The sequence below is a fragment of the Coregonus lavaretus genome, assembly GCF_964263955.1.
Source record: "Coregonus lavaretus genome assembly, chromosome: 30".
Taxonomy (NCBI): Eukaryota; Metazoa; Chordata; class Actinopteri; order Salmoniformes; family Salmonidae; genus Coregonus; species Coregonus lavaretus.
Window position 1 is genome coordinate 12,030,670 of NC_140017.1, and position 25,729 is coordinate 12,056,398.

Consider the following 25,729-nt stretch of genomic DNA (forward strand, 5'->3'; position numbering starts at 1 on the left):
TTCATGAAATGTTGTTTTAAGAAAAGGGGTGTTCAGGGAAACCGCCCCCGGGGGTGATTGATTTAATCAGTTCTATTTAGACATTTTTAGTTTAGTCTAGTTGTCTTATTTGAATTATTTTAATAAAATATGGGGGGGGGGGGGGGGGTGTTGCACATGTCACCATTAATATCTGCACTATGAGGAACTTTGCCCCCAACACACACTCATCCAACATATTATCTACATTTTTCTCTCTAACCAACTGGATTATTTCACCATTAATAATCACCATTAATATCTGCACTATGAGGAACTTTGCCCCCAACACACACTCATCCAACATATTATCTACATTTTACTCTCTAACCAACTGGATTATTTATCTTAAGGCTTTCCTACTTGTATATTTAAAAAATAATTATAGATCTTCATTGGAATATATCTACAACTTTTTCAAAATTTCAAAAAATTTCAAAAGGTTACCACTAAATTATTTTGTTGGAATATCTCCAACATTTGTGATGACACAGAGGAATGTTTGTTGTTGAGCCACCAGGGAAAGTGTTAGGAAAATAATTAGGTGACATCTTGTGGTTTTAATTTTAATTACAGGAGGGGGCTAGTTACCCCCAGTACCCTAACCATGCCATTCCAAACACAAAAACAGGGAAAATAAACAACATACAAAACACAGCTGAATATAAAGTGGACAATACCATGTGCGAGGATGACGTACTTCTTTTGAGCCTAAAATCAAGAAAATCGGCCCTAAATTGTAGTAGTTTTAGAAAATCGATTTTCTGAGATGTAAGTATTTGCCATCTGTGCCATTATTTGTCATTTTTAGACTTTGAACATTCACCTGAAATCAGTGCGCAATGAGTAACAGATCATTAAACACCACAGGATTCATGAATTCTACTATATGGGAAATTAGTCACAGAGCGATTTATGCATAGAAGAATGTTCAGTGGCATTTGGTATAGGTAGTTTCAAGAAATAAAACATTATTCTAATTTTTTTTTTTACTGGTTCATACATATAGCAAAAACTTACCGTGGCATGGAAAATCAGCTTGAGAGACCACTGAAGTTTGCACCGTAGGTAGCTACAAAGTGAAAACAAAAGTAATTATGTCAAGAAGCAGACGACTTGACCTAGAACACTTTTAAAAATCCAGAGTTGAAGTTCAATTTGTGTAGCTAAAATCTATAATATGTGTAGCTGCCGCAACAAAATCCTGAAATGTCACATTCTCAGGAATGCTCAGAGCACGTCTGAGTGTAGCCTTGTGAGCCCACCCCAACCACAGTTATTTAATAGTGCAGTTCGCGAACGATTTGTTCTGTTTGAACAACTCTTTTTACTGACTCGAGAGTCGTGGTTCATTTTTCTGAATGACTCTACAGCCGGATTAATACGGCATCTCCGGTGACTCTGGAGACGTGCTCCGACCAACAACTGTATGTCATGTATGCACGCAGGCACAATAGGTCATGCATAGAGAAGAAAAAGACAGTGTTAGAACTGATAATTGATCGCATGGTGCAAGAATGAAAACAATTAATTGATTATTGAATATTATGGTGGGCACAGCTTTGTAGAACCTGATTAACAAACTCGAAAACGAATCGTTTGGGGTGGTACAGTTCGTGAAAGATGGGTGCTCCTGCGTGCTCTGGGCATTACTGACCGAAATGAGTCGAAAGATTCGTTATTTTGACGGAACGAGTCGAAAAGATCCGAGTCATTAAAAAGAGCCGAACTTCTATCAATATTCTTCATAATCTTTCACCCACTTCTGATAGATCTTGGTGCAAGCACGTCAACCAGGTCCAGGGAACTATTTTCCTTCTGAAAAATAGGCAAGCATGGAAATATTGGCATTCAGTGTTGATATGTTTTCCAGGATATTGACTAATCTATATCATAAGGTATAATTGGAGGATTTATAAAGGAGACAGACAACATCAAAGGGTCTTTAATATGTTTTATTATTATTGGAGTACAAACAACTGAAATGCACATAAGTAATAGACACAGTGGTTGTTTTTTGAGTCTTTTGACCACAGGAGCTCACACAATTTCAAATCTGATACTTCAATCCTGTACTTAGGCCTATGCTATCAACATGGGCCATTGTAGCCTGAAGACACTGTGTTGTGCAGCAATAAAAATGCATGTTGGTTGATTCACACCATTCATTTGTTGCCCTTATTTTCCCTTATTTTCAGCTCTTATGTAACCTAATAAATCATATCTTTTTTTACATGAACCACTGATAAAACTACAACAAAAACATAGGTAAGAACAAATAAAAACATCAACATCATGATTTGGTCTGAAATAAAAGCTAACTTCACAGACATGTCTTAACTACACACACAGCTGAGGACATTGTGCAAAATAAAGACATCAAATTAAGTGCCAGAAATGCAGACAAAATAAGACTACTTCATAAATAAAGAAACATAATTGACCGTTTTCACCATGCCAGCCACAAGCAGAAACACAGGAGTTTGGTAAACAAGACACTGTTTTTTGGTTTAACAGAATAAACAGAATTTATTTTGAAAGAACAAAAAACAACAAAAAGACATGAAAACAACACTGACAAACTCATTTGTCTGTGGGTTCAGTTGGTGTCCTGTTGGACAGTGATATAGGTGGCCGGACGGTGGTATGTGGGGTTGGTTGCAGAATCCCTGACATTGTCAGATTGTCATCTGGAAGAACAGGTGATTCAGTCTACTGTCCAATTAAGTCTAATGTAATTAATTACCATATGACCTGGAGTTATATCTCATAGGATGCCTATGAACACCACTGTTTCAGGGTAAAGTGCCTATTTAGACTTTCACTGAGGCATTAGGCACCTTGGAGGAGGTCCCCCAGTCACAGCCCCTCACAGCCTCTTGCAGTTCTGGGGAAGGGGAAGGTTGCAGGCATTGATGCTGACCCTCCGTCTGCCCTGGCTGTCTACCACAGGGGCTAAGGTCTGGCTCAGGCACACCTGGGTGTTGCTGAAGGAAGTGATACGTCCACTGCCAGCAATCTGCAGGTTCACAGTGGTAGCATAGCTAGTCTTTAGAGTCCTTTTGGCTGCCTGCGTTGAGGAGGTGTCCTCTGGCTTTGGCTCACTCCTGTGAGGGTACTGGATAGGTGCGCCCATATCTGGGGCTGGAGAGGCCCGAGGCACATAGGCACAGATCAGGTGGCTCCGGCAACTGTCCTCCCCAAGGTCTGGGTCACCCCACTCATCCTGAGGCCAGACTGGGGAGGTCGGATCACTCCGGTCAGGGCTATCCCCACTGTCATACCTGGTCAGGAGTTCTCGCACGTCGGGCCAGGCGATGCTGGTGAAGTGTTGCCCGCCGTGGATGCTCTTCCCAGGGGCCAGTCTGACAGGGGACAAGGCCCCGGGGCTGAGGCAGGATGGGGAGCCGCTGTAGGAGTAGGATCCCCCTCGGGGGCTCATCAACCCAGACTCCTGCTCCGCACCCACAGACCTGCGCCCTCCGCTCTCTCCCCAATACCTCCTCCCATTCCTGACTGGACTGGGTGGTCGGTCAGCCAGGCTGAGGAAGGGCAGGCTGCTCCCCTTGGTCCTCCGCAGGTTCTGAGAAGGGGTTGGAGAGCATGGGGAGAAACCAGATGGGGGAGGGGAGGTGGTGCTGGAGCTTCTCTGAATGGAGGTGGAGGGGGAGAAGCCATCTCCCCATGTGGGTGAGGCTATGGAGGAGGAAGGGAATGCCAATTTGGCATTCCGCGGCTGAGGAGCGGCGACTCCCCACACATTGGCAGGAACCCCAATGGGCGGAGGGGAGATGATACAAGGGGAGGGGATGCCTGAGGAGCAGGCTGAGGAGGCCCTGGGGAGCTCCAGGGAGAGGCCCAGGTGGTTGAAGGGGCTAGCCCCTCCTGCCCGGGTGCTTCTAGGGTTGGGGGGCTTGTTCATCAGGGGGCCTGTATGATTCTGGACTGGGGGAGGGGAGCAGATCCTGCTGAATGGAGATGGGGAGGGAGAGGGGGACGGGGACGGGGACTGCACTCGTGAGCTGGGCTCCGAGGCAGAGAAGGGCCTTGCCACCCTGTTGAGAGTGTGAGTAGAACCACTCCAAAGAGGATCATGGGGATGGGGTATACTATTGGCACTCGCTAGCGGTGGCTTCCGGTGATTCCTATCCCGTCCTCCGTTAGTGGTGTTATTGTTGTTATTGTTGTTGCTGTTTCCATTCAAACCAATATGACGTGGCTGGTCTATGGCTGCAGGCCTGGGCCGGGGAGAGGCAGAGGAAGAAGCGATGTGATGCAGGCTGACTGGGGGGGCTGGGGAGACTGAGCGCTGGCTGCGGTACGGTGGGGGGGACAGGGCTGGGGCTGGGGATGGGGATGCGCATGCGCTGGAGCGGAGTGAAGTAGACCGGAGAGGGGAAGGGGGACACTTAGGTGGCTGGCTGCCATCTCTGGAGTAGGAAGCATAGAATTGGCCAGGACTCAGAGGGGGGCCACAGGGGTTAGAGGTGAGTTTGGGGGAGGGAGACCTCATCCTGAGTGTGGATGCAGTGGGAGCCGGAGCCGGAGGGGCTGGACTGTCTGGGGGAGGGGTGGCCTGGCCCTGGAGGTTAGCGTTCTTCTTGGCCAGACTCTGGCTGATGGACTGGCTGATGCAGGAGGCAGCCAGGGACTTGGTCAAGGCAGAAGGGGTGGGAGAGGAGCAGGGGAGTCCCCTGATGGGGGAGGGAGAGCGATGGCAGAGACTTGGGCTGAAGGCAGAGGGGGGCTTGGCATCCATGGGATGGCCAATGCCTGGAGGCATGGTGGCTGATCTCTCCAGTGAGGGCTGGGAGGATGGCCGTCTGATGGGGGACAACCCTGAGGCATGGATGGATGGGAGTGATGGATCCTGGCCTGGCTCTCTGGACCTCAGTCGAGCAGGTGGTAGTCTATAACCAAAGGAAAGCATAGAGAAGAGGAAATGAATGGACTTGATTAATCAGTCACACATACTATGCGAGGGTATGCAAATTTGACCAATCACTGCACTATTTCAGCATAGAAAAGCCAAATCATCGCAATATTATCGCATACAACTGACCCATCACCGCAGTACAAAAATAAGGCTCAGAATTTCAACCAGTCACCGCACATTCACCGCATAATATGGTTCAATCAAGCCACACGTCAACAAACTTTTTTTCCTCGTCAGTGCATTCTCGCTACAAATTAGACTAAATCAGCGCATATTGGCATGCAAAATATCACTAAAAATCCCTATGAAATCCTGGAGGGACTGATTAATGCCACTGCCACAAGCCTGGCTTGAGGAGAAGTAGAATTGAGAGGAGAGGAGTGCAGGCAGCGATGGCTCAGTCTTGTGAAAATAAGCTATTTTGACAGTTTGTATATGCAATTCAGCTCTTAGCTGTGATGTATACAAAATACATTTTTATTATACAGCCAAATACGAACTCTGGAACATTTCCCCACTCGATACAACCTCTAAAGCGATGGACATTCATGTCAAAACACAGTGATTTATGTGTCAGGGGCCTTCTCACATACTTTGCATCTACAGTGCCTTCAGAAAGTATTCACACCGCTTGACTTTTTTCACATTTTGTTGTGTTACAGCCTGAATTTAAAAATGATTAAATTGAGATTTTGTGTCTCTGGCCTACACACAATACCCCATAATGTCAAAGTGGAATTATGTTTTTAGAAATGTTTACAAATGGGCCTCCCGAGTGGCGCAGCCGGCCACAACCGGGAGACCCATGAGGCAACGCACAATTGGCCCAGTGTCGTCCGGGTTAGGGGAGGGATTGGCCGGCCGGGATGTCCTTGTCCCATCGCGATCTAGCGACCCCTTGTGGTGAGCAGGGGCGCGTGCACGCTGACTTAGTTCGCCAATTGTATGATGTTTCCTCCTACAAATTGGTGCGGCTGGCTTCACGGTTAAGTGTGTGCAGTGTGTCAAGAAGCAGTGCGACTTGGCAGGGTCATGTTTCGGAGGACGCATGGCTCTCAAACTTCTCCTCTCCCGAGTCCGTACGGGAGTTGCAGCGATGGGACAAGACTGTAACAACCAATTGGATGTCACGAAAAAGGGGTAAAAAGTACCCCCCCCAAAAAAAAGTTTATGAATTAATGAAAAGCTGAAATGTCTTGAGTTAATAAGTATTCAACCCCTTTGTTATGGCAAGCCTAAATAAGTTCAGAAGTAAAAACATGCTTAACAAGTCACATAAGTTGCATAGACTCTGTGTGCAATAATAGTGTTGAACTATCTGTAAGGTCCATCAGTCGAGCAGTGAATTTAAACACAGATTCAACCACAAAGACCAGGCAGGTTTTCCAATGCCTCGCAAAGAAGGGAACCTATTGGTAGATGGATTTTAAAAAAGCAGACATTGAATATCCCTTTGAGCATGGTGAAGTTATTAATTACACTTTGAATGGTGTATCAATACAAAGATACAGGCGTCCTTCCTAACTCAGTTGCCGGAGAGCAAAGAAACCAGTTACAGAGTTTAATGGCTGTGATAGGAGAAAACTGAAGATGGATCAACAACATTGTAGTTCCTCCACAATACTAACCTAAATCACAGAGTGAAAAGACGGAAGCCTGTACAGAATAAAAAATCTTCCAAAACATGTATCCTGTTTGCAATAAGGCACTAAAGTCATACCGCAATAAATGTGGCAAAGATGTCCTGAATACAAAGCATTATGTTTGGGGCAAATCCAACACAACACATCACTGAGTACCAGTCTTCATATTTTCAAGCATGGTGGTGGCTGCATCATGTTTAGGGTAGGCTTGTCATCGGCAAGCACTAGGGAGTTTTTTTTTGTTGATAAAAATAAATGGAATAGAGCTAAGCACAGGCAAAACCCTAGAGGAAAACCTAGTTCAGTCTTATTTCCAAAAGACACTGGAAGACAAATTCACCTTTCAGCAGGACAATAACCTAAAACACAAGGCCAAATATACACTGGTGTTGCTTACCAAGACAACATTCAAAAGAGTGTCAAAAGTCAAAAGTTTGGACACACCTACTCATTCAAGGATTTTTCTTTATTTTTTACTATTTTCTACATTGTAGAATAATAGTGAAGACATCAGAACTATGAAATAACACATATGGAATCATGTAGTAGCCAAAAAAGTGTTAAACAAATCAAAATATATTTTATATTTTAGATTCTTCAAATAGCCACCCTTTGCCTTGATGACAGCCATTGTCTCAACCAGCTTCACCTGGAATGCTTTTCCAACAGTCTTGAAGGAGTTCCCACATATGCTGAGCACTTGTTGGCTGCTTTTCCTTCACTCTGCCGTCCGACTCATCCCAAACCATCTCAATTGGGTTGAGGTAGGGGGATTGTGGAGGCCAGGTCATCTGATGCAGCACTCCATCACTCTGCTTCTTGGTAAAATAGCCCTTACACAGCCTGGAGGTGTGTTGGGTCATTGTCCAGTTGAAAAACAAATGATAGTCCCACTAAACCCAAACCCGATGGGATGGCGTATCACTGCAGAATGCTGTGGTAGCCATGCTGGTTAAGTGTGTTACCAGCAAAGCACCCCCACACCTTCACACCCCCTCCTCCATGCTTTACGGTGGGAACTACACATGCGGAGATCATCCGTTCACCCACACAGCGTCTCACAAAGACACAGCGGTTGGAACCAAAAATCTCAAATTTGGACTCCAGACCAAAGGACACATTTCCACCGGTCTAATGTCCATTGCTCATGTTTCTTAGCCCAAGCAGGTCTCTTCTTCTTATTGGTGTATTTTAGTAGTGGTTTCTTTGCAGCAATTCGACCATGAAGGCCTGATTCACACAGTCCCCTCTGAACAGTTGATGTTGAGATGTGTTTGTGAGTTGAACTCTGTGAAGCATTTATTTGGTCTGCAATTTCTGAAGCTGGTAACTTTAATGAACTTATCCTCTGCAGCAGAGGTAACTCTGGGTCTTCCATTCCTGTGGCGATCCTCATGAGGGCCAATTTCATCATAGCGCTTGATGGTTTTTGCGGCTGCACTTGAAGAAACTTTCAAAGTTCTTGACATTTTCCGTACTGACGGACCTTCATGTCTTAAAGTAATGATGGACTGTTGTTTCTCTTTGCTTCTTTGAGCTGTTCTTGCCATAATATGGACTACCAAATAGGGCTATCTTCTTCACAACACAACTGATTGGCTCAAAAGCATTAAGAAGGAAAGTAATTCCACAAATTAACTTTTAACAAGGCACACCTGTTAATTGAAATGTATTCCTGGTGACTACCTCATGAAGCTAGTTGTGAGAATGCCAAGAGTGTGCAAAGGTGTCATCAAGGCAAAGGGTGGCTTATTTGAAGAATCTCAAATATAACATATATTTTGATTTATTTAACACTTTTTTGGTTACTACATGATTCCATATGTGTTATTTCATAGTTTTGATGTCTTCACTATTATTCTACAATGTAAAAATAGTACAAATAAAGAAAAACCCTTGAATGAGCAGGTGTGTCCAAACTTTTGACTGGTAGTGTAAATCGGCTTGAAAATCTATGGCAAGACATGAAAATGGCTGTATGGAAATGATCAACAACCAACTTGACAGATCTTGAATAATTTTATAAAGAATAATTAGCAAATATTCTTCAATCCAGTTGTGCAAGGCTCTTAGAGACGTACCCAGAAAGACTCACAGCTGTAATCGCTGCCAAAGGGGATTCTAACAGGTGTTGACTCAGGGGTGTGAATACTTATGTAAATTGATTATTTCTGTATTTCATTTTTTATACATTTGCTAAACTTTCTAAAAAACATTGTCATGTCATTATGGGGTATTGTGTGTAGATGGGTGAGAAAAAAAATGAATTTAATCAATTTTGAATTCAGGCTGTAACACAACAAAATGTGGAATAAGTCAAGAGGTATGAATACTTTATGAAGGCACTGTAAATCATAGTGCAAAGAGCATTTCACTAAAATGCTTTCTTTCCATGTACTCTGTGAATAACACTGTATTATCTGATACATGTAATTTCTTTCAGAACTCTTAGTGGAGAAACAGCAAAAAATCTCTGCACACTTCCAGTCCGATGCAAATGTCTTTAATGTTTCTCCAGTTTAGAATTTTGCCTCCAGCACCTTCACACATCGGTTTAGGGTGAGCCTATTATCTACAAGAACTCTTAGTGGAAGAATTAAGCAATGGACCGGTGAAATTGTTTTACTACTGTATTAAGTCCTATTAAATACTGTACCTTTGGCTGGGGAGTGCGGCGTTGTTTGATCCGTTCCAATTCAGAGGAAGGCTCCTTCTGCCCATGGTAGTGGGCAGGTGCAGGTTGGGTGGTCTTTGGCTGGTGAACTTAGGCAGACAGTCGGAGGACTGCACCCCTGGCGGAGGTGTAGGCGTCGGGCTTTGCAGCGATGACCACGGACGGGGAACCATGCCCCCCCCTTTTCCTTTGGAATCCTCTGGCACTTGACACTCCTTGACTCTCTGACCAGATATATTTGTTGCTTGCATGGGTTCAGTCATAGGTGACTGAGTGGGACGCCACACTAAGGGGTTTGACCCCTCAGTTAGCCCAGAGATGGACCTCTGTTGTGTGGGTATATCAGAGATATGAGTGGAAATCTTTGGCGCTACAGGTGAAACATCCCGATCATCTAGAGTGCCATCTCGTGACTTCTCTTTGGTGGATTCAGCTTTGCTTTGATGACCAGGGGCCATCTGGGGTGAGCTCCCCTTCTCAGCCCCACTGGCCACATAAGGCAACATTATCTTGGTGTTTAAACTGTCTTTGTCTGGCTTCACCACCTGGCTTGTCTCTGGTTCAGTTGGAGCCTTCTGTTGAATGGTCTTCAGCAGCCCCTCTGCAGCTCCAACCCCTGGAGACCTGTCTCTGTTCCCACATGGGCCTGCAAAAGAGGCTGCTGCTGCTGCCCCCAGAGCAGGATCTTCCCTAATGGAGTACAGATGATGTCCTTTCTGCTCTGCCCGAGTCCTGCTGAGATTCACAGGCCTCTCTGGGATCCCTGGATAACCATCAGCTGGAATCTCCATCCCTACCCCTTGGAGGGGGCCTTCCTGGACTGGGGAGCCCCTCTTCGGGTGAGGCCTCCGCATCTCAGCTTCTGAGATTACTTCCTCAGACTGGTTATCCATAAGCTTCCCCTCCACAGCAGTCGTCTCTAACTCCTCAGGCCCAACCTGAGTGGTTTTTGGTGGGGTGTTCAGAGGGGAGGAGGGGGGAGAGGCAATGGACGTGGATCCCAGGTTGGAAACACTTTCCCTGGGTCCGGCTAGGATGCAGCTGTTCTCCTGCTGGCGGTAAGTGGGGGACAGCTGTTCACTGACAAGGACGTGGCCAAAGAGCTGGGGTTCTGAGGAAACAGAAGTAATCTCCTGGCAACCTGTAAAAAAAACAGCCCAAACACTGTCATTCACTGATAAACAATATGGAGGCTTTACATGTCATGTTTTATTTGTTGTGTTTCCTGACCAACCATATGAAGGCTTTACTTTCACTATCCAACATGTTAAATCACAGTTTATATGTGTTATTCCATTATTTAGTAGTGTTTACTAAATCAATTCAGAGAAAATTCAACAATAAGACACCAACAAGCCTTCAGATCTCATCACTACTACACTATTAAATCAAATCATAGCCATTTCTACAGGATGTTAAAGGTACTGACCAGTGGAATGGCTCTGAGCTCTCTTTACTGTAATCTTCTCCTCCTGATGCTGCTGTGGCAGCTGGGCCTGAGGAGGGACACTGTGCCTGGTGGTGGTGGTCCACGGTGCACGGCCCACACACACCCTCTTGTGGTGAAGTGGCACCTTCATGCTGCTGGCCTTGGCGCTGTACATGCGAGCCAGCATTTGAACCTTACTGAGGATCCTCTCCGAGTTCTCCACCAGACATGGATCACCGGGGCTGGCCTCGAACAGGCCTATCCCCGCCACGTCTGCGACCGCTGCCCCCTCGTACAGGGTCCGGCTGGAGGACACCATCTTACAGTGGCGGGACCAGCGGCCCACCTTGATCTGGCTGGGTAGGCCCTCTAGGTTACCAGTGGGGGAGCTCCTGTCTCTGATTCTACCCCACCCAGCCTGGGACACTGGGGCAGTCTTACTGTCATGGAGGCCTGTAGGTGGAGGGACAGTGGAGTCTTTCTCTGCGTCTTTAGGTTCTGCGTCTGGATCACTTGGACTTGGTCCGTGCCCGTTGATTACTTGCTGGTCTTTTGTAATAACTTTTGCTGCTTCGTCACTGCATGAGGGCTCTTTGGTGATGTCTGTTGACAGGTTTGGAATGATTTCCCTCTCTGTGCTAACAGCGGCGCCTACTTTCTCTTTCTCCTTCTCTTTCCACTCCTTCATCAGCTTTGTGCAGGGCAGGAGCTCACTCCCTGTCTCAAACCTGCTATATTCCTCCACAGCAGGCTTACCCTGACCTGGTGCCTTGCTGTACTCTTCCTGGGAACCAGCAGCAGAAGTGGAGGAACAGTCTAGGCTGAGGATGCCCTCTCCCTGGTCAGGCACTGACGGAAGGGGGGAAGGCAGCTCTGACTCGGGCTCTGGTTCTGCCCCCACATCGGAGCGCCCGCTCTCCGAGTCACACAGGCTGTCCTGGTGGCCAAAGACAGCAAAGCGGGACACAGAGTCTTTGACCAGGCCGGTGGGGATAATGAGGGATAAGCTGTTTCTCCTGGGGGTGGGGCTGCCGTCACCTTCTCCTGCTTCTCCTGCCTCGGCCTCAGCCGCTTCGTAGTAGCTGCGGATCTTCTCGATGATCTGCCTGTCGGACTTGGTGAGCTGGGTCTCTTTCTTGGGCGCCAGAGGGCTCTGTACAGTGTGCTCTGGGCCAGAGAGATGAGAGAGAGGAGCTTCTGAGGGCTTGTCCTTGTTAGGGAGGTCAAAGCAGAGTTCCTTCTCCCTCTCCCTTTTGTCAGGGAGGCTTATAGGAGAGAGCGGTGTCGCGGTTTTGATCGTTTGCTCGTCCTCCACCTCTGATGCAGTTCTTTCCCCAACTGTCTCGGTTTCTTTGGCTGATGTGCTCTCCTCCTGAGGCATCTCCTCTATGACATCAGCTGGCAAAGGTGTTGACTCTCCCCCTTCACGACCACCCTCCTCTGAGGACTCACTGGACAGAAGGGGTGGAAGAATTTGGTCTTCCATTTTGGTTCTGCTCCCCTCCAGTTGCACTGTTATCTCCTCTGGACTATTTGGATGGGGGTCTTGCAACTCGTAAGTCTCCTCCGTAGGGGAAGCAAGTGGCTGGTCATTTCCTTGCTGAGCAACTGGACATGGCTGTGGCTCAGTTGTTTGGTCCTCCAGAGACTCATCCAGGGGTGAATCCTGTGGAGAGGCAGAAACAGACACAAAAAAAGTCAGTCATCCCTGCAGCTCCCACTATACATACATGGGAAAGTAATGCAGCACTAACTCAGGAAGGAATTGATAGCTCATAAAACTAGACACTAATGTCTAGTGACTAGACAAGTGGCACAGGTTGCTCAAATCTATGGCAACTGTTTAATAGTGTGTGAATTGTGAAAGACAGTATAGCCCACCCATACTATGTCATGCTTGAGCTCGGCCATGCCCTCTCTCACGCGGCTCTGGTTGATGAACTGCATGATCTCCTCGGTGATAGAGAGGGTGGGCGGGGGGCTCAGGGGGGATAGATCCTCTTCTTCCAGGCCCAGGCAGGGGTCCAGCCGCTCTGCCTCCACCTCGATCACAGAGGAGGCCAGGGTGTTGGTGCTGCCTGAGGACCCGAGGCTATCTGCCCCAGGACACAGCTCCCCCTCGCTGCCAGCCTGTGGAGATGGACATGTGCATCAACAATGAGACGGAGAATGTCAGGAAGGGAAGGTGTACTACTCAATAGCATTTCTAACGTCAACAAGGCATTGCTCATTGTAATTCTTGCCAAGTAATTCTTGCCAAAGAGATATCATCTGATATGTATGACAGTTGTGTGGGTGGATAGTGTCAGAACAAGTTTGAATCAAGCTTACCTTTGAAGAGGCTGGATTCCATGAGAAGATAGGAATGGTTGGGAGGAAACAAACAAGGGTGTGTTTACTTTCCATTAAAAACATACTAAATAATTCAGCCCTGAAAGACTGAGGCACTACCAGGAAACAAGATAAACAAAAATTATTTAAGAAACATTCTCACCACTCTCACCATGAAATGCTGTTTCGAAGTCTTTAGTTGGAGCTGGAAAGAAACAGCCATAAGCATTCAAGAATTAGTCATTTCCAATTATTACATTTATGCATTCATATTTTCCAGCTAACTGTATGTTTAGTCCAAGTCCTGTGCAGTGGGTGATTCCTCTCTGGGCCCTCGTTCATAAAGCGTCTCAAAGTAGGAGTGCTGATCTAGGATCAGGTCCTCCTTGTCCATGTAATCTTTTAAAAATATGATCTAAAAGGCAAAACTGATCCTTGATCAGCATTTCTGCTTTGAGACTCTTTATGTATGTGGGCCCTGGGCCTATAGCCACAAAGTGCCTCAGAGTAGGAATGCTGATCTAGGATATGTCCATATAATCTTATTCATTATGATCTAAAAGGCTAAACTGATCCTAGATAAGCATTCCTACTCTGAGACTCTTTGTGGAGACGGGTCCTGGTCTATAGACATGAAGTCTCACCAGACTGCCTCCTCCCGCGCCGGTAGGACAGGTTCCCCTCCAGCAGCAGTGGAAGGCTCTTCTTGGCCTTCTCTGGGGTGTAGATGAACTCTGGGGGCTCTGGACATACACACACACACCACACACACACACACACACACACACACACACAAAATTCAGTTAACTCAGCAAACGCAGACCAGACAGGCATATGGAAAAAGGCCTTTGTTATTTGTTAGATTTATGACAAAGAAGAAGCCATCACCCTCATCCGACTTTGGGGTTTGAATGTGCTTAAAACACGTAAAGATATCCAACAGAAATAAAAGTGGTTCACACACAAATGAGATACTCGGTGCACTACAGGTAAGAATGGCTTGTCCTGACCTGATTGGCGTCTTCTTCGATGGTATTCATCGCATCTTGGAGATGACTTTTTTAAATGATCCTGATCAAACTGAGGAGCTGTGAAATAGAAATTGCGAGTTACTGAGTTGTGCATGATTGTAAACTGTGCACGATTGGTGTCATATACAGTGTAAATTGAAAGTGAAAAGTGAAGGTGTCTGAAAGTATAATGGTTTGAAATTACGCAAAACTCACATTGACAGAAGTTGTCACCGAGTACCTGCCTTGCCTGAAAAATACATGGTATGGTATTTCAACGATTGCTCAATTTACGACAGTGTTTGCAGTAACTGTAAACAGCCATGAGGTGGCAGCACACCCTCTCTGTTTCAGTTTAATATTTGGCTGAAAAGTATTGCCATTCATATTGGCAGCATTTACAGTAATATATAGTAAGCCTCACCTTCTGGGGTAGAGAGGCAAGATGGTTCTCCACTATCAGTCTCTTGAGGTAGTGCAGCCAAAGGCGTTTCTCCTCCTGGTTCTTGGTCTGAAACATGGGTAGGAGGGTCGTTTAGGTACACTGGTCTGACACAATACAATGTCCTGTTCTTTGACAGTGGTTTACTTGTAATTTGATAGTGGTTTACTCGTACCTGTACAATGTGCTGCTGTTTGGGGATGGTCTGATCGGACACCTTAAAACACAGGGGGTCCTTCATGGTTTCTACTAGAAGTAGATTACAGCACTGCATGGAGAGAAGGGTGGAGAGATGAGGGAAAGGGGAGAGTGAGAGATGAGAGGAAAGACAGTGGAGGGGAAATAAGGGTATCAGTACACGATAAAGAATCAAGCAACAAACAAAAACATTTCACTTTTTTGATTGGTGTAGGTCTCATCTCTAATGATACATGCCCATAGCATTTACAGAAACACAATAATCTGATCAATTCATTCCAGTGTCCGCACGTCACTCACAAATATGTGGGTGCTGTAGATGAAATGCTCCAGCCTCTTTTTAGCGATAAGCAGCATCTTGTCGAAGAGGAAGAATGCCCTCTCCTTCTTGACCCGTTGGACCCTGAAGGAGCCCTCCAACACCAGCTCCCCAAAGCCACTCAGGTCTGGACCCGTCCAGTTTGTCAACAAGTTTTCAATCTCCTGCCAGAGCCAAAAGAAAAACAGTGTTTATGTTGGACCAAGGTTGACCTCTAACCTTCAAAAACAGATGTAGTGGAGACTGAGGTGTCCAAAGACCTCCAGATGTAGTGGAGACTGAAGTGTCCAAAGTCCTCTGCGACCTCTAACCTCTTTTTACTTTTAACCTGATATCAACCTGTGCGTCCTTAAAGACTCTGAAGAGTCTGTGCATGAATTTGACACCCACCCATGTTATGATAAGCAACAAAAGCTAACTTCTTTGTTACTGCTGTGGTGAGTGACTGGGCAGAGCCTGACTGGTGGTCCATACCTGCAGCCTGACGGCGTGCTCCTGCTTCCTCTTCATGTCATTGATGTACCAGGCCACGGCTGTCATGGTGATGATGGCATCCTCCACCACCTCGTACCCTGGGTCACTTTTATCAAAGTGTTTGGCCAGCTCCTGCCACACAGGAGGGTGATAGTGAGGTGAGGCTTCTATTAGTTAGTTTTACACCAATAATTGTACATTTTCAGTTATAAAACTGACGATTGTTTATTTTTTATTAAAAGTACTGATGATGTATGGATTGTACGTGTGTCCTTACAGTGACTGTCACCCTAATATTGGCTACTAGGTAGCTACTTCACACACTGTTGAGGGACAGTAGTGCTTGGCAAGCGAGATCGAAGGACATTGTGACCCGGTGTTGTTGCCGACTGTATGTATGTATCAAGGTGACATCTAGATGGTTTTCAATATTAGTTATTTATTGTGTAGGCTGCAATCCTACTTGAAATAAAATCACGGGAGGGTCAAAAATGGCCACGTTAGCTACCGCCTGCGACACTGTGATACAGCTCCCCAGTGGGAAGCACCTCAGGTCGGCAGAGACATTGATACAACACTGGTGCGCTGGTCGCCATCTTAGCTACCACCGGCGACATCGGATACAGCTGCCCAGTGGGAAGCACCTCAGGTCGACAAGCAGCTCCACACAACACCGGTGCACTAGTCAATGAGGGGATTCGATTATCTGTCCCGGGTTACCCCGGTGCTAACCCGGTGGGAGGAGTATCTGAATCACACCGGGTGAAAAGGGATTTCATTCATTTTGGAACCGGGCTGCCTCCCGGGTGTGATTCAGATACCCGGTTCAAAGCCCACGGCAAAGTTGTCTCAAAACAAAAGTGCCGTATCATAGGCTAGATTAAGCATGTGGATAATGATTAGGATTTTGTGTTTTCACATGCAAAAGTGATTCCTTTTGATAAAAATGCTTTATCTGCCTTTCCAATGAAAACTAATTTGAAAATTCAAACATATATTTTATGGAAAAGAGGCGTTGTATGTTTCTAGACGATGCACCATGCTGCCTTGTTGATAACATGACAGAGCAGCACAGCTTATTGTTCAATTTTGCCTGTTCATGTCACTGGCTAATGGAGCCATAGACCAGCGCACCGTGGCTCAGGTTAATAGAACTCCCTCATTCGCACTGGCTTATTGACTTTGAAATGAGCTAATTCACTTTCCATACACCCACTCTTTTCGACACACCCACTTGCCCATATTCTGGTCGCCGTATTGGGCTGCAGCTACCCATGCTTGAGAATAACCACCACAGAGATGGGCTTGGAGAGAGAACCCTAGGTCGTTGATCAGTGTTCAAACGCAGCTAGTTAAATGCATGTGTTGTGAGTCTGCATGACTTGGGGGTTTTCGTTAAATGATAGGGTCCTTATTTCATTTCACAGCATCTCTATGCTTCATTTACTCGCTAGCTGCACCCCTGGTCTACTGAGTATCACACACCAATAAAGGCAAGGAGTGCAGAGTAAGGAACAGGATGATTTGGATTGAAGGGAAACTCAGTCTACAATGGGCCCTGTACCTTTCTTCTGTGTAAAATAAAGGGGTTATACATATAGGTATACTCTGAATAAGTTTGACATTGATAGTATTGGATCAGTATCATCACATTGTCTCTCTGACCCAGTCCATGGCCCATACTGACCTGCAACAAGAGGTGGTACTTGAGGATCCTCTGCACTGGCTTCAGCAGGTATGTCTCCAGGGGCAGTGAGTGGCATAGGGTGGTCTGCCTCTCCTGGAAGAAGCCCACCAAGCTCTTGTTCTTCATGCAGTCCCTCAGAACAGCCACCGAGCTGGGGAAAGAGATCCAGGAGGAGAGGGGTTGGAGTTGGATGTTGGGTGTGGAAAAGGGGGGGGGGTCCACAGTAAGACTCATCAGTTGGCTCATCGCTATGTTAGACAGCACTTAATCTTATCATGAAGCGTACAGTAATGTGTTCAGCGTATGCCTCCGGTCCCCCCTTCAGAGGGGCCTCTTTTTGGCTGAACGCAACTATTTACATATACTAAAACATTCTGCTGCAGTCCCCTCGCTGTCCGACTGTGATGTATTTCTCAGACAAAAGCTCTGATATCTGTTAACAGCATCTCTCAGTATGAGCTATGACGCTGTCTTTTTAAGACATCACTGGATGAATGCACATAGCTCACGTACAGGGTCAGGGCACCGTCAATGTCTCATAACAACTATAATTCTGTTTCTATTCTCTGTGACAGACACATGAAAGGCTGTTTACACAGAGCGCATGCAGAACACCGCATCTTCATGGTGATGGGCAGCGATCCAGTCCTACTCAAACATCTGCCAGTCAAATAGTAGTGGCCCATGGGATTAGAATTGATGGACTGTGAAATATGCTGCCTCTAAAATGCTTGTGATGTGTTTGTATTTTACACGCACAATATACACTACAAGTATGTGGACACCTGCTCGTCGGAACATCTCATTCCAAAATCATGGGCATTAATATGGAGTTGGTCCCCGCTTTGCTGCTATAACAGCCTCCATTCTTCTGGCAAGGCTTTCCACTAGATGTTGGAACATTGCTGCGGGGACTTGCTGCTCGTCGGAACATCTCATTCCAAAATCATGGGCATTAATATGGAGTTGGTCCCCGCTTTGCTGCTATAACAGCATCCACTCTTCTGGCAAGGCTTTCCACTAGATGTTGGAACATTGCTGCGGGGACTTGCTTCCATTCAACCACAAGAGCATTAGTGAGGTCGGGCACTGATGTTGGGCGATTAGTGATCTTAGGCTGCTCGACCATGGAAACCCATTTCATGAAGCTCCCAACAAACAGTCTTGTGCTGACGTTGCTTCCAGAGGCAGTTTGAAAGTCACTGAGCTCTTCAGTAAGACCATTCTACTGCCAATGTTTGTCTATGGAGATTGCATGGCTGTGTGCTCGATTTTATTCACCTGTCAGCAACGAATCCACTAATTTGAAGGGGTGTCCAGATACTTTTGTATATATAGTGTAAGTTAGCCTGATTGACCAGTGACCGAATCTAACCGCAACCACAATCATTAAATCAGTCACTAAAGTCTTGCACTGGATTAACCTAATTCTGATTTGATGGTTTCACTTGTCAGTCCGACCACTGAGTAGTTCAAATAAAGCTAATCAAGACACTGAGCACGTTTACATGCACACAATAATGTGATTATTGTGGATAGTCAGGTTAATATAATAGCTTGTTTAAAACGTTTACATGCTTTGCAAGAATAATGATTTCCCTAATAATCCTGTTTCCATGGACACATCTGAAATCAGGCTACTGATTTAGATAAATGCAGAAAATCGCCAATCAAAATAACATTCTACCACAGTGACCATGTGTTACGGAATCTGCCGAGGCCGTCCCCGAGGCCGGTGTCGACGCACGGCTGGAGCTGCGCGTCGGGGGGGGGGGGGGTACTGTCACGGGCAGGCTTCGGCGTTCGTCGTCACCGGAATACTAGCTACTGCCGATCTATGTTCTATGTTTCTATGTTCTACCTGTTGTTGTCTGATTGTCACACACCTGTTACCCATCGTGTAATTACTCCTTCCCTATTTAACCCGGTGGCTCCCATTTTTGTAGTACCTCCCAGTTTTGTGCATGTTTGTTATTTCGTTTCGTGTGTCGTTTGGTGAGCGGGTTTGCTCCTCCCTGTGTGGAGGTACTTTGTATTTGTTTCTTTACTTGTTAGTAAAGTACGTTTTCATTGAGTTCTGTGTCCTGCGTCTGACTTCGACCCACCGCATTACACTGACACTCGTGACACCATGTTCTTTTTTAGAATACTTTTTGATTCTGAGTTCGGACATTTGTATGTGAAAACTATTTACAAGATGCATACTTTCAGTTTTTTTGAACTCACTTCATTCGCGAATAAGAGGGAGGCTACCCGGTGCTAGCACATGTGCAGATCAAATACACAGCTAGAATGCAGATTAAGGTGTTTACATGTCCTAATAATTTGAACGATTATTCAGAAAACCAGGTGTTTTAATCGGCGTATGCTTACTTCGATTTTGACCTTATGCCGATTATGATAAGCAGAGTGAGGTGTTTACATGACTAATGCCATACTTGGCCTTCTGCCATAATCAGTTTAATATCAAATTATTAGTGTGCATGTAAACATACTGAATGACCATTAGAAGTAATTTTCCTTTCACTCATGTCTGTCTACAAAGGATGGTGATTACAACTGTACTCTTTCCCCCCACCATCATATACAATTGTATACTTGTACCACTGTAATAATTGAAAATGTGTATTTTGAACTTCATTTGTCCACCGTATTGAAATCATTCCTTTCTCACTACAGGTCACTTCACTATAGCTATCATTAAATGATCCAGTTCAAATGACTTCCCCAAGGGCACACCAGTATAGCGGAGTGTGTGTGTGTGTGTGTGTGTGCGTGTGCATAGGGCTGTGGAGGTCATGACATTTTGTCAGCAAATAACTGCCGGTCTCACGGGAATTGACCGTTAATTAACATAAACACATTTAGCATCTCCTGGCTTCCATGCATAGCCTACAAACCACTGATGCAGACCTTTGGAACATCTACATTTTAAAAAGTCTACTAAATCCATGTAATATAGCCTACACCATCACAATAAATCCATTATTTATTTTAAACAGGTCTAAAAATACATTATATGTTTTATATTATTGTAAAGTATGAAGAATACAATTGAACATTGCTGAATAAAATAGAAAGGATATTTTCTCCCAACGATTTGAGGGAGTGCGCACGTGCGGCTATTCTGTGTTGAGTTTAATAAAGAAACAGGTACTCCTATATGCTTAATTTAGAGTTATTTCTGTAACTTTAGTTGTGATCCAAATGTTGGGCTATATGTTTAGATTTGTAATACATTCTAAGGCTGCATGATGCGATTCTAATGATGATTTGAAAAAAGACGCATGAAAGGCATGAGCTCTGCTTTGCTTTTTGCGCAGGCTGTACACACTTCATCAGTCTCTCATTCACAATTTGACAAACACTTGACTTTGTGTGGCCGCAATGCCCCCTAAAACAATCCATGCCTTTTGCGGCCAGTGGCCGTTGTGCCCTTGGGCTGAATATAATAATTATAATTCCCTTCTCCCGCTGCATGCCGAAGCACCTCTCACTCAGATGGCTCTCAGTCACCTGATCGGGTCTTTCTCACAGGCTACAAGTGAAGACAAACACATCGGGGACGCAACTGCGCGCATATAGAAGATATTGGAAGAACTGTCCACATTTACTTTTCGTCAGCCAACAAGATGAGTAGGTCTAACGAACAGCAAAAGCACTAGCCTATGTCAATATACTATTCCCCATAGTACAAAAGTTGACCTATTCTATTCTGTGCGTGAAATAAATATTCCAAACATAGTCCGGGACAGTTGTGGGATGCGACAGATCCCAAATTAATACAACCACTAGCATCAAAAAACCTGTTTAAACAATGAGCCTGACACAACAGATGTTGTTTAGCTTAAAATGTTGATAAACTATTAGGATATATGCGATTATGCATGTAATGCTTTTATTATAAAGGCCTTGAAACTCATACGCTGCATATGTATGCCAGTTAGGCTCTACAGCCATTGTAAAGCGGATTCATGTGCTTCATTTTAAGAAGCTATTTGACCACTTTAATTGTGATTCAAACCTTATCAAAACATATAGGCCTATGGGCTAGGCTACATGATGTGTGCGACTATGATTTCAAAAAGCAGCAAAAAAAAGGCATGCGCTGTTTGCCTTAAGATGGGCATCATTCACAAGTGATAATATATAGTTCAATATAAAATACATGTCATCTATGCACTTAAATAGTGAATGGAAGATTATTTTCCTGTGGTTCATTTTCATGCCAGCCAGGCCATACTCCTGTTTTAAAGAGAAGCAATGTGCTTAATATTAGGAAAGTTGAGAAATAAATATAGTAGGCCTAGCCTATAGAAAGCTGATGGGATCCTCCTCTTTTTAATAGAGGCCATCACTCTGTTTTCTCACGCAATTGCATAGCTTAAAGAAATGTTGCGCAACATGAGCTCATGGGCTCTCATGAAGTGTTTGATTAGAATTTCGATAACATTTGCATTGATGTCAGAGTGATTAGAGGGACAATAGAGTGCGGAGTACCAGGCAGTTATCAAGTTTGGTAGATGGCCATAAGCAGCTTCAGAGCTTGGAGAAGCCTAATTACCGTGACTAAACAGTCATGTGGAATTTGACTGCCGTCATGACTCGTGACCGTTGGTGTGGCGGTAATACGGTCACCGTAACAGCCCTACGTGTGCGTGTGTGTGTGCGTGTGTGTGTGCGTGTGTGTGTGTGACTTACTTGGGGTAGTTCATACAGTAGAGGGTATATATGTCGAAGGCTTCACTCTAAACAAGAGGGAGAGAAAATAAACCGATGACATTAGTGGGGAGAAGAGAGATGTGTGAGAAAGACCAGAGACGCTGAGCTTTGGTCTTCATGTTCACTCTGCTACAAATCACTGTCATCTGAGAGACCCCCTATGATCGTGTGACACTTCTCCTCATGCAAGGGTCATTCTCCACGTCTCACTCAGAAATAATACTTTGTTTTTATCTCATAACCTTGTTCCCTGACTTACAGTGAGGGAAAAACGTTTTTGATCCCCTGCTGATTTGTACGTTTGCCCACTGACAAAGAAATTATCAGTCTATAATTTTAATGGTAGGTTTATTTGAACAGTGAGAGACAGAATAACAACAACAAAATCCAGAAAAACGCATGTCAAAAATGTAATAAATTGATTTGCATTTTAATGAGGGAAATAAGTATTTGACCCCCTCTCAATCAGAAAGATTTCTGGCTCCCAGGTGTCTTTTATACAGGTAACGAGCTGAGATTAGGAGCACACTCTTAAAGGGAGTGCTCCTAATCTCAGCTTGTTACCTGTATAAAAGACACCTGTCCACAGAAGCAATCAATCAATCAGATTCCAAACTCTCCACCAAGGCCAAGACCAAAGAGCTCTCCAAGGATGTCAGGGACATGATTGTAGACCTACACAAGGCTGGAATGGGCTACAAGACCATCGCCAACCAGCTTGGTGAGAAGGTGACAACAGTTGGTCCGAAGGAGCTGAAGGTTCGAGTTGCCAAACGTCAGCCTCGAAACCTTAATGACTTGGAGAAGATCTGCAAAGAGGAGTGGAACAAAATCCCTCCTGAGATGTGTGCAAACCTGGTGGCCAACAAGGGTTTTGCCACCAAGTACTAAGTCATGTTTTGCAGAGGGGTCAAATACTTATTTCCCTCATTAAAATGCAAATCAATTTATAACATTTTTGACATGCGTTTTTCTGGATTTATTTGTTGTTAATCTGTCTCTCACTGTTCAAATAAACCTGCCATTAAAATTATAGACTGATCATGTCTTTGTCAGTGGGCAAACGTACAAAATCAGCAGGGGATCAAATACCTTTTTCCCTCACTGTATGTAAACATGTATTCTCATCCAAGAAACATCTCATCTAAGAAAGCAAAGGAATGAGAAAAGAATAGCATTTTATATTTAGGTAGGTTTAGATAATGGTTCTGTGAGGTCAACTGAATGTTACATTCCAAACACTTGTGTATGTATGTATACTTGTCTTTACCACTCAGTCGTACATATGGTCAGCAGGTATAGGGTTGGAGATTCATAGCTTAGCAGATGGTGAATTGTTACAGGCTACAGCTGCATTTCCCACGTTCCACTCTGGCCCTGATTATTTCCTATATCGCCGCCTCCACATAGTCTGCAGTAGCGAGGAGCCGTTGTCCTCACCCTGTTTAGAGAGGTTAGTCTAGCTCAGAGCAGCATCGCAAAACCCAGAATAACCTTGCCGGTAATGGCTTAATCGAATGTACTCTGCATTTCCGCAGCCATCTATAATTGGCCACAACAGTAGCTCAATCAATAGCAGAGAACTATAGGGACCTGCTGGATAAGGGGGTCTGGGCACCAAAGAGGAAAGTACAGGCTGGAGATTGGACTAAGAATTGGCATCCTTGGATGCTGGACCACAAATGGGATTCTGGTTCTTGGGTCTTGCTTCAGCTTTGGCAGGGACAGGCGAGTCAGTCTGCAGCCCCACATATGGAGGCATCCTCTGGGAGTCAGGGACACAGACGCTGGCCATTTTCCCAGCCGACACAAAGGAGAGCCTGTTTCCCTGGTCGGTTGGACCCTTCACTGTTCCTGTTTTATCAGTGGTGGTTCAGTGTCATTACTCAGGCGACTACAGTATGGCACCATGAAGGTGTGCAGACCCACTCAAATGTAGTGAGCGCATGGGTTAAAGGGTTACCGCCACCACCGCTTCAGAACCAGAACCAATCACGACGCCTCTACACACACTCACATAGCAAACATTTCCTCTGACCCACTACCCAATGTCAGCGGCCCACTTCAAACAGCTGTGGTTCTCTATTTGGCCCAAACAAAAGTTTGTTTCACACAATCTGCTTGCTTGACATTTTAACAGGGCTCTGCATCCAGAGAACAAAATAGTTACTGTATACAAGCACTATATTGTCATAGCCTTTATTAGCCTACGCAGCTAGCCAGTCTTAAGCCATGACCCAACAGGGGCTGGCTGTGACCAACCATTCGGGAAACATTGGTTTAGGTCATCGGAACACCCACAAAAAATGTGTAATGTGAATGTACTGGTTGTTTGTGATTTATCATGGCAATGTGGTGACTCACCCTCTCAACAAAGCACTCTGCGATGGCTGCCGCATGAGGACTCCTCTCCAGGTCCTCCAGAAGCTCGCTGTGGGAGAGACAGACAGCCAGAGGTCAGTTATGGGCCATGAGAACACCAGTACAGCAATGTAAACTTATCACTGCAACACAGAGGTCATGGAAACATCACCTCGTCTACATCCCTGGGACTACAAATCAGTACAACAGCTCTCAGTCATGATAAAACATATCACTGTCAAATACTGTAACATCCATGTAACAACAACTCATAACACATAATGATGAGCACATCAACTGTTATATAAAATGGACAGCATAGACATTGCTTGGTAGACACTGTGCAGTGCTTATGAGTGCATGTGAGTTTGTCAAGGTCTAGGACAGTTCATGAGAACTGAGTACCCCTCTTTGTTTGGAGACTGTTATTCCGTCTCCACCGAGGCTCTTGGAGCTGGTGTCGAAGACGATCCTGGCAGGGATGGATCCCAAATCCCAACTCCATTTCCACAACGGATTAATTTATGTCTCCCCTTCCGATCCTTCCAAACTATCTCCTAAATGCATGCAGATGGGACACATCTAGCCTTGGCTCCACATCAGCCAACCTCAACCAGAACCCCTTTCCCTTCCAGCTGTCCCACTACCCGCCTCCCCAACCCCACTCTCCAACACACACACCTTACAAACACAGACCTGGATCAGACTACTTTTAACAGGGGAGAGGGGGTGGGCGTTTGCTTTCAAGGGTCAAATAACCATGTGCACCCGTTTCACATTTGGTCCCGTGCCATGAGCTCACCCTAGCCTCCTCATCACCATGGACAGACCTCTTATGAAACACATACGCAAGCTCTCTCCAGGAGCCTGTAACTTTTGATTAACATCTTACTTCATGGATGTCAGTGGGGGAAGAGAGTGGAGGGTCTCTCCTTTCAGTATCTGAATGAATCAAAACTATCGGTGCAGGATCTTCTTGGCGGGAGATGGTGGAAAAGGTAAGGAATAGTAGTGAGGAGGGGAGAGTTGGGGGACTTAAGAGGGGATAGTGATGCAGTTCGATTAGGAGAGGATGGAGGTTGATGTGGCTAATGGCTCTAATGGCTGTAACAGCTTGTTGGTGGTTACTGGGACATCTCAACAGGGACAACTAGCCCCACATTCCTGGACAGCAAGCTGAAACTGAGGGTGTCGTTCGCCGCGGCCCCATCAGCCCGTATCTGAGGTTACACAGCATGATGAGCAGTCCAGCCGCACTCGGTTCGTTAGCCGCTGGACTGGCCAGTCTCCCGGGATCCCCTCTCTTCCGAAGGAAAACAGAGAGGCGCCTTCATTTGGCTGGGGTGGGAAGTTCAGAGCAAAACCGCAGCCCTCCATTATTTTGCGTCGCTCTCTCCTCCCTCGGAGACGAGGCTTGTTTCGCGGCTGCCCTTCCGTGGGGAGAGGGCGATATAAGGTTTTCGGGGGAAGCAGGGGGGAGTTATG

General features: G+C 45.5%; 1 protein-coding gene and 1 long non-coding RNA gene across 5 annotated transcripts in view; both read right to left on the bottom strand.

Moving 5' to 3' along the window:
* Window positions 1-1,268, bottom strand: part of LOC311106281 — a 47,589-nt gene extending 46,321 nt beyond the window's left edge. For all 4 annotated transcript variants that reach the window (XR_014610304.1, XR_014610305.1, XR_014610306.1 and 1 more), the window contains exon 1: window positions 1,039-1,268. This is a non-coding gene — a long non-coding RNA (uncharacterized lncRNA). The remainder of the gene's footprint in view (window positions 1-1,038) is intronic.
* A 687-nt stretch (window positions 1,269-1,955) lies between these two features.
* LOC311105745 (uncharacterized protein) overlaps window positions 1,956-25,729 on the bottom strand; it is a 58,687-nt gene continuing 34,913 nt past the window's right edge. Inside the window, exons 5-20 of the mRNA XM_084147954.1 lie at window positions 24,248-24,314; window positions 21,863-21,909; window positions 17,162-17,312; window positions 15,475-15,606; window positions 14,982-15,164; window positions 14,659-14,751; window positions 14,466-14,552; window positions 14,258-14,291; window positions 14,042-14,119; window positions 13,676-13,774; window positions 13,195-13,236; window positions 13,032-13,042; window positions 12,588-12,830; window positions 10,701-12,366; window positions 9,254-10,412; window positions 1,956-4,928 (exon numbers count right to left, since the gene is read on the bottom strand). Of these exons, the coding sequence (XP_084004080.1) occupies window positions 2,888-4,928; window positions 9,254-10,412; window positions 10,701-12,366; window positions 12,588-12,830; window positions 13,032-13,042; window positions 13,195-13,236; window positions 13,676-13,774; window positions 14,042-14,119; window positions 14,258-14,291; window positions 14,466-14,552; window positions 14,659-14,751; window positions 14,982-15,164; window positions 15,475-15,606; window positions 17,162-17,312; window positions 21,863-21,909; window positions 24,248-24,314 (6,133 nt within the window). The 3' untranslated portion in view covers window positions 1,956-2,887. The remainder of the gene's footprint in view (window positions 4,929-9,253; window positions 10,413-10,700; window positions 12,367-12,587; window positions 12,831-13,031; window positions 13,043-13,194; window positions 13,237-13,675; window positions 13,775-14,041; window positions 14,120-14,257; window positions 14,292-14,465; window positions 14,553-14,658; window positions 14,752-14,981; window positions 15,165-15,474; window positions 15,607-17,161; window positions 17,313-21,862; window positions 21,910-24,247; window positions 24,315-25,729) is intronic.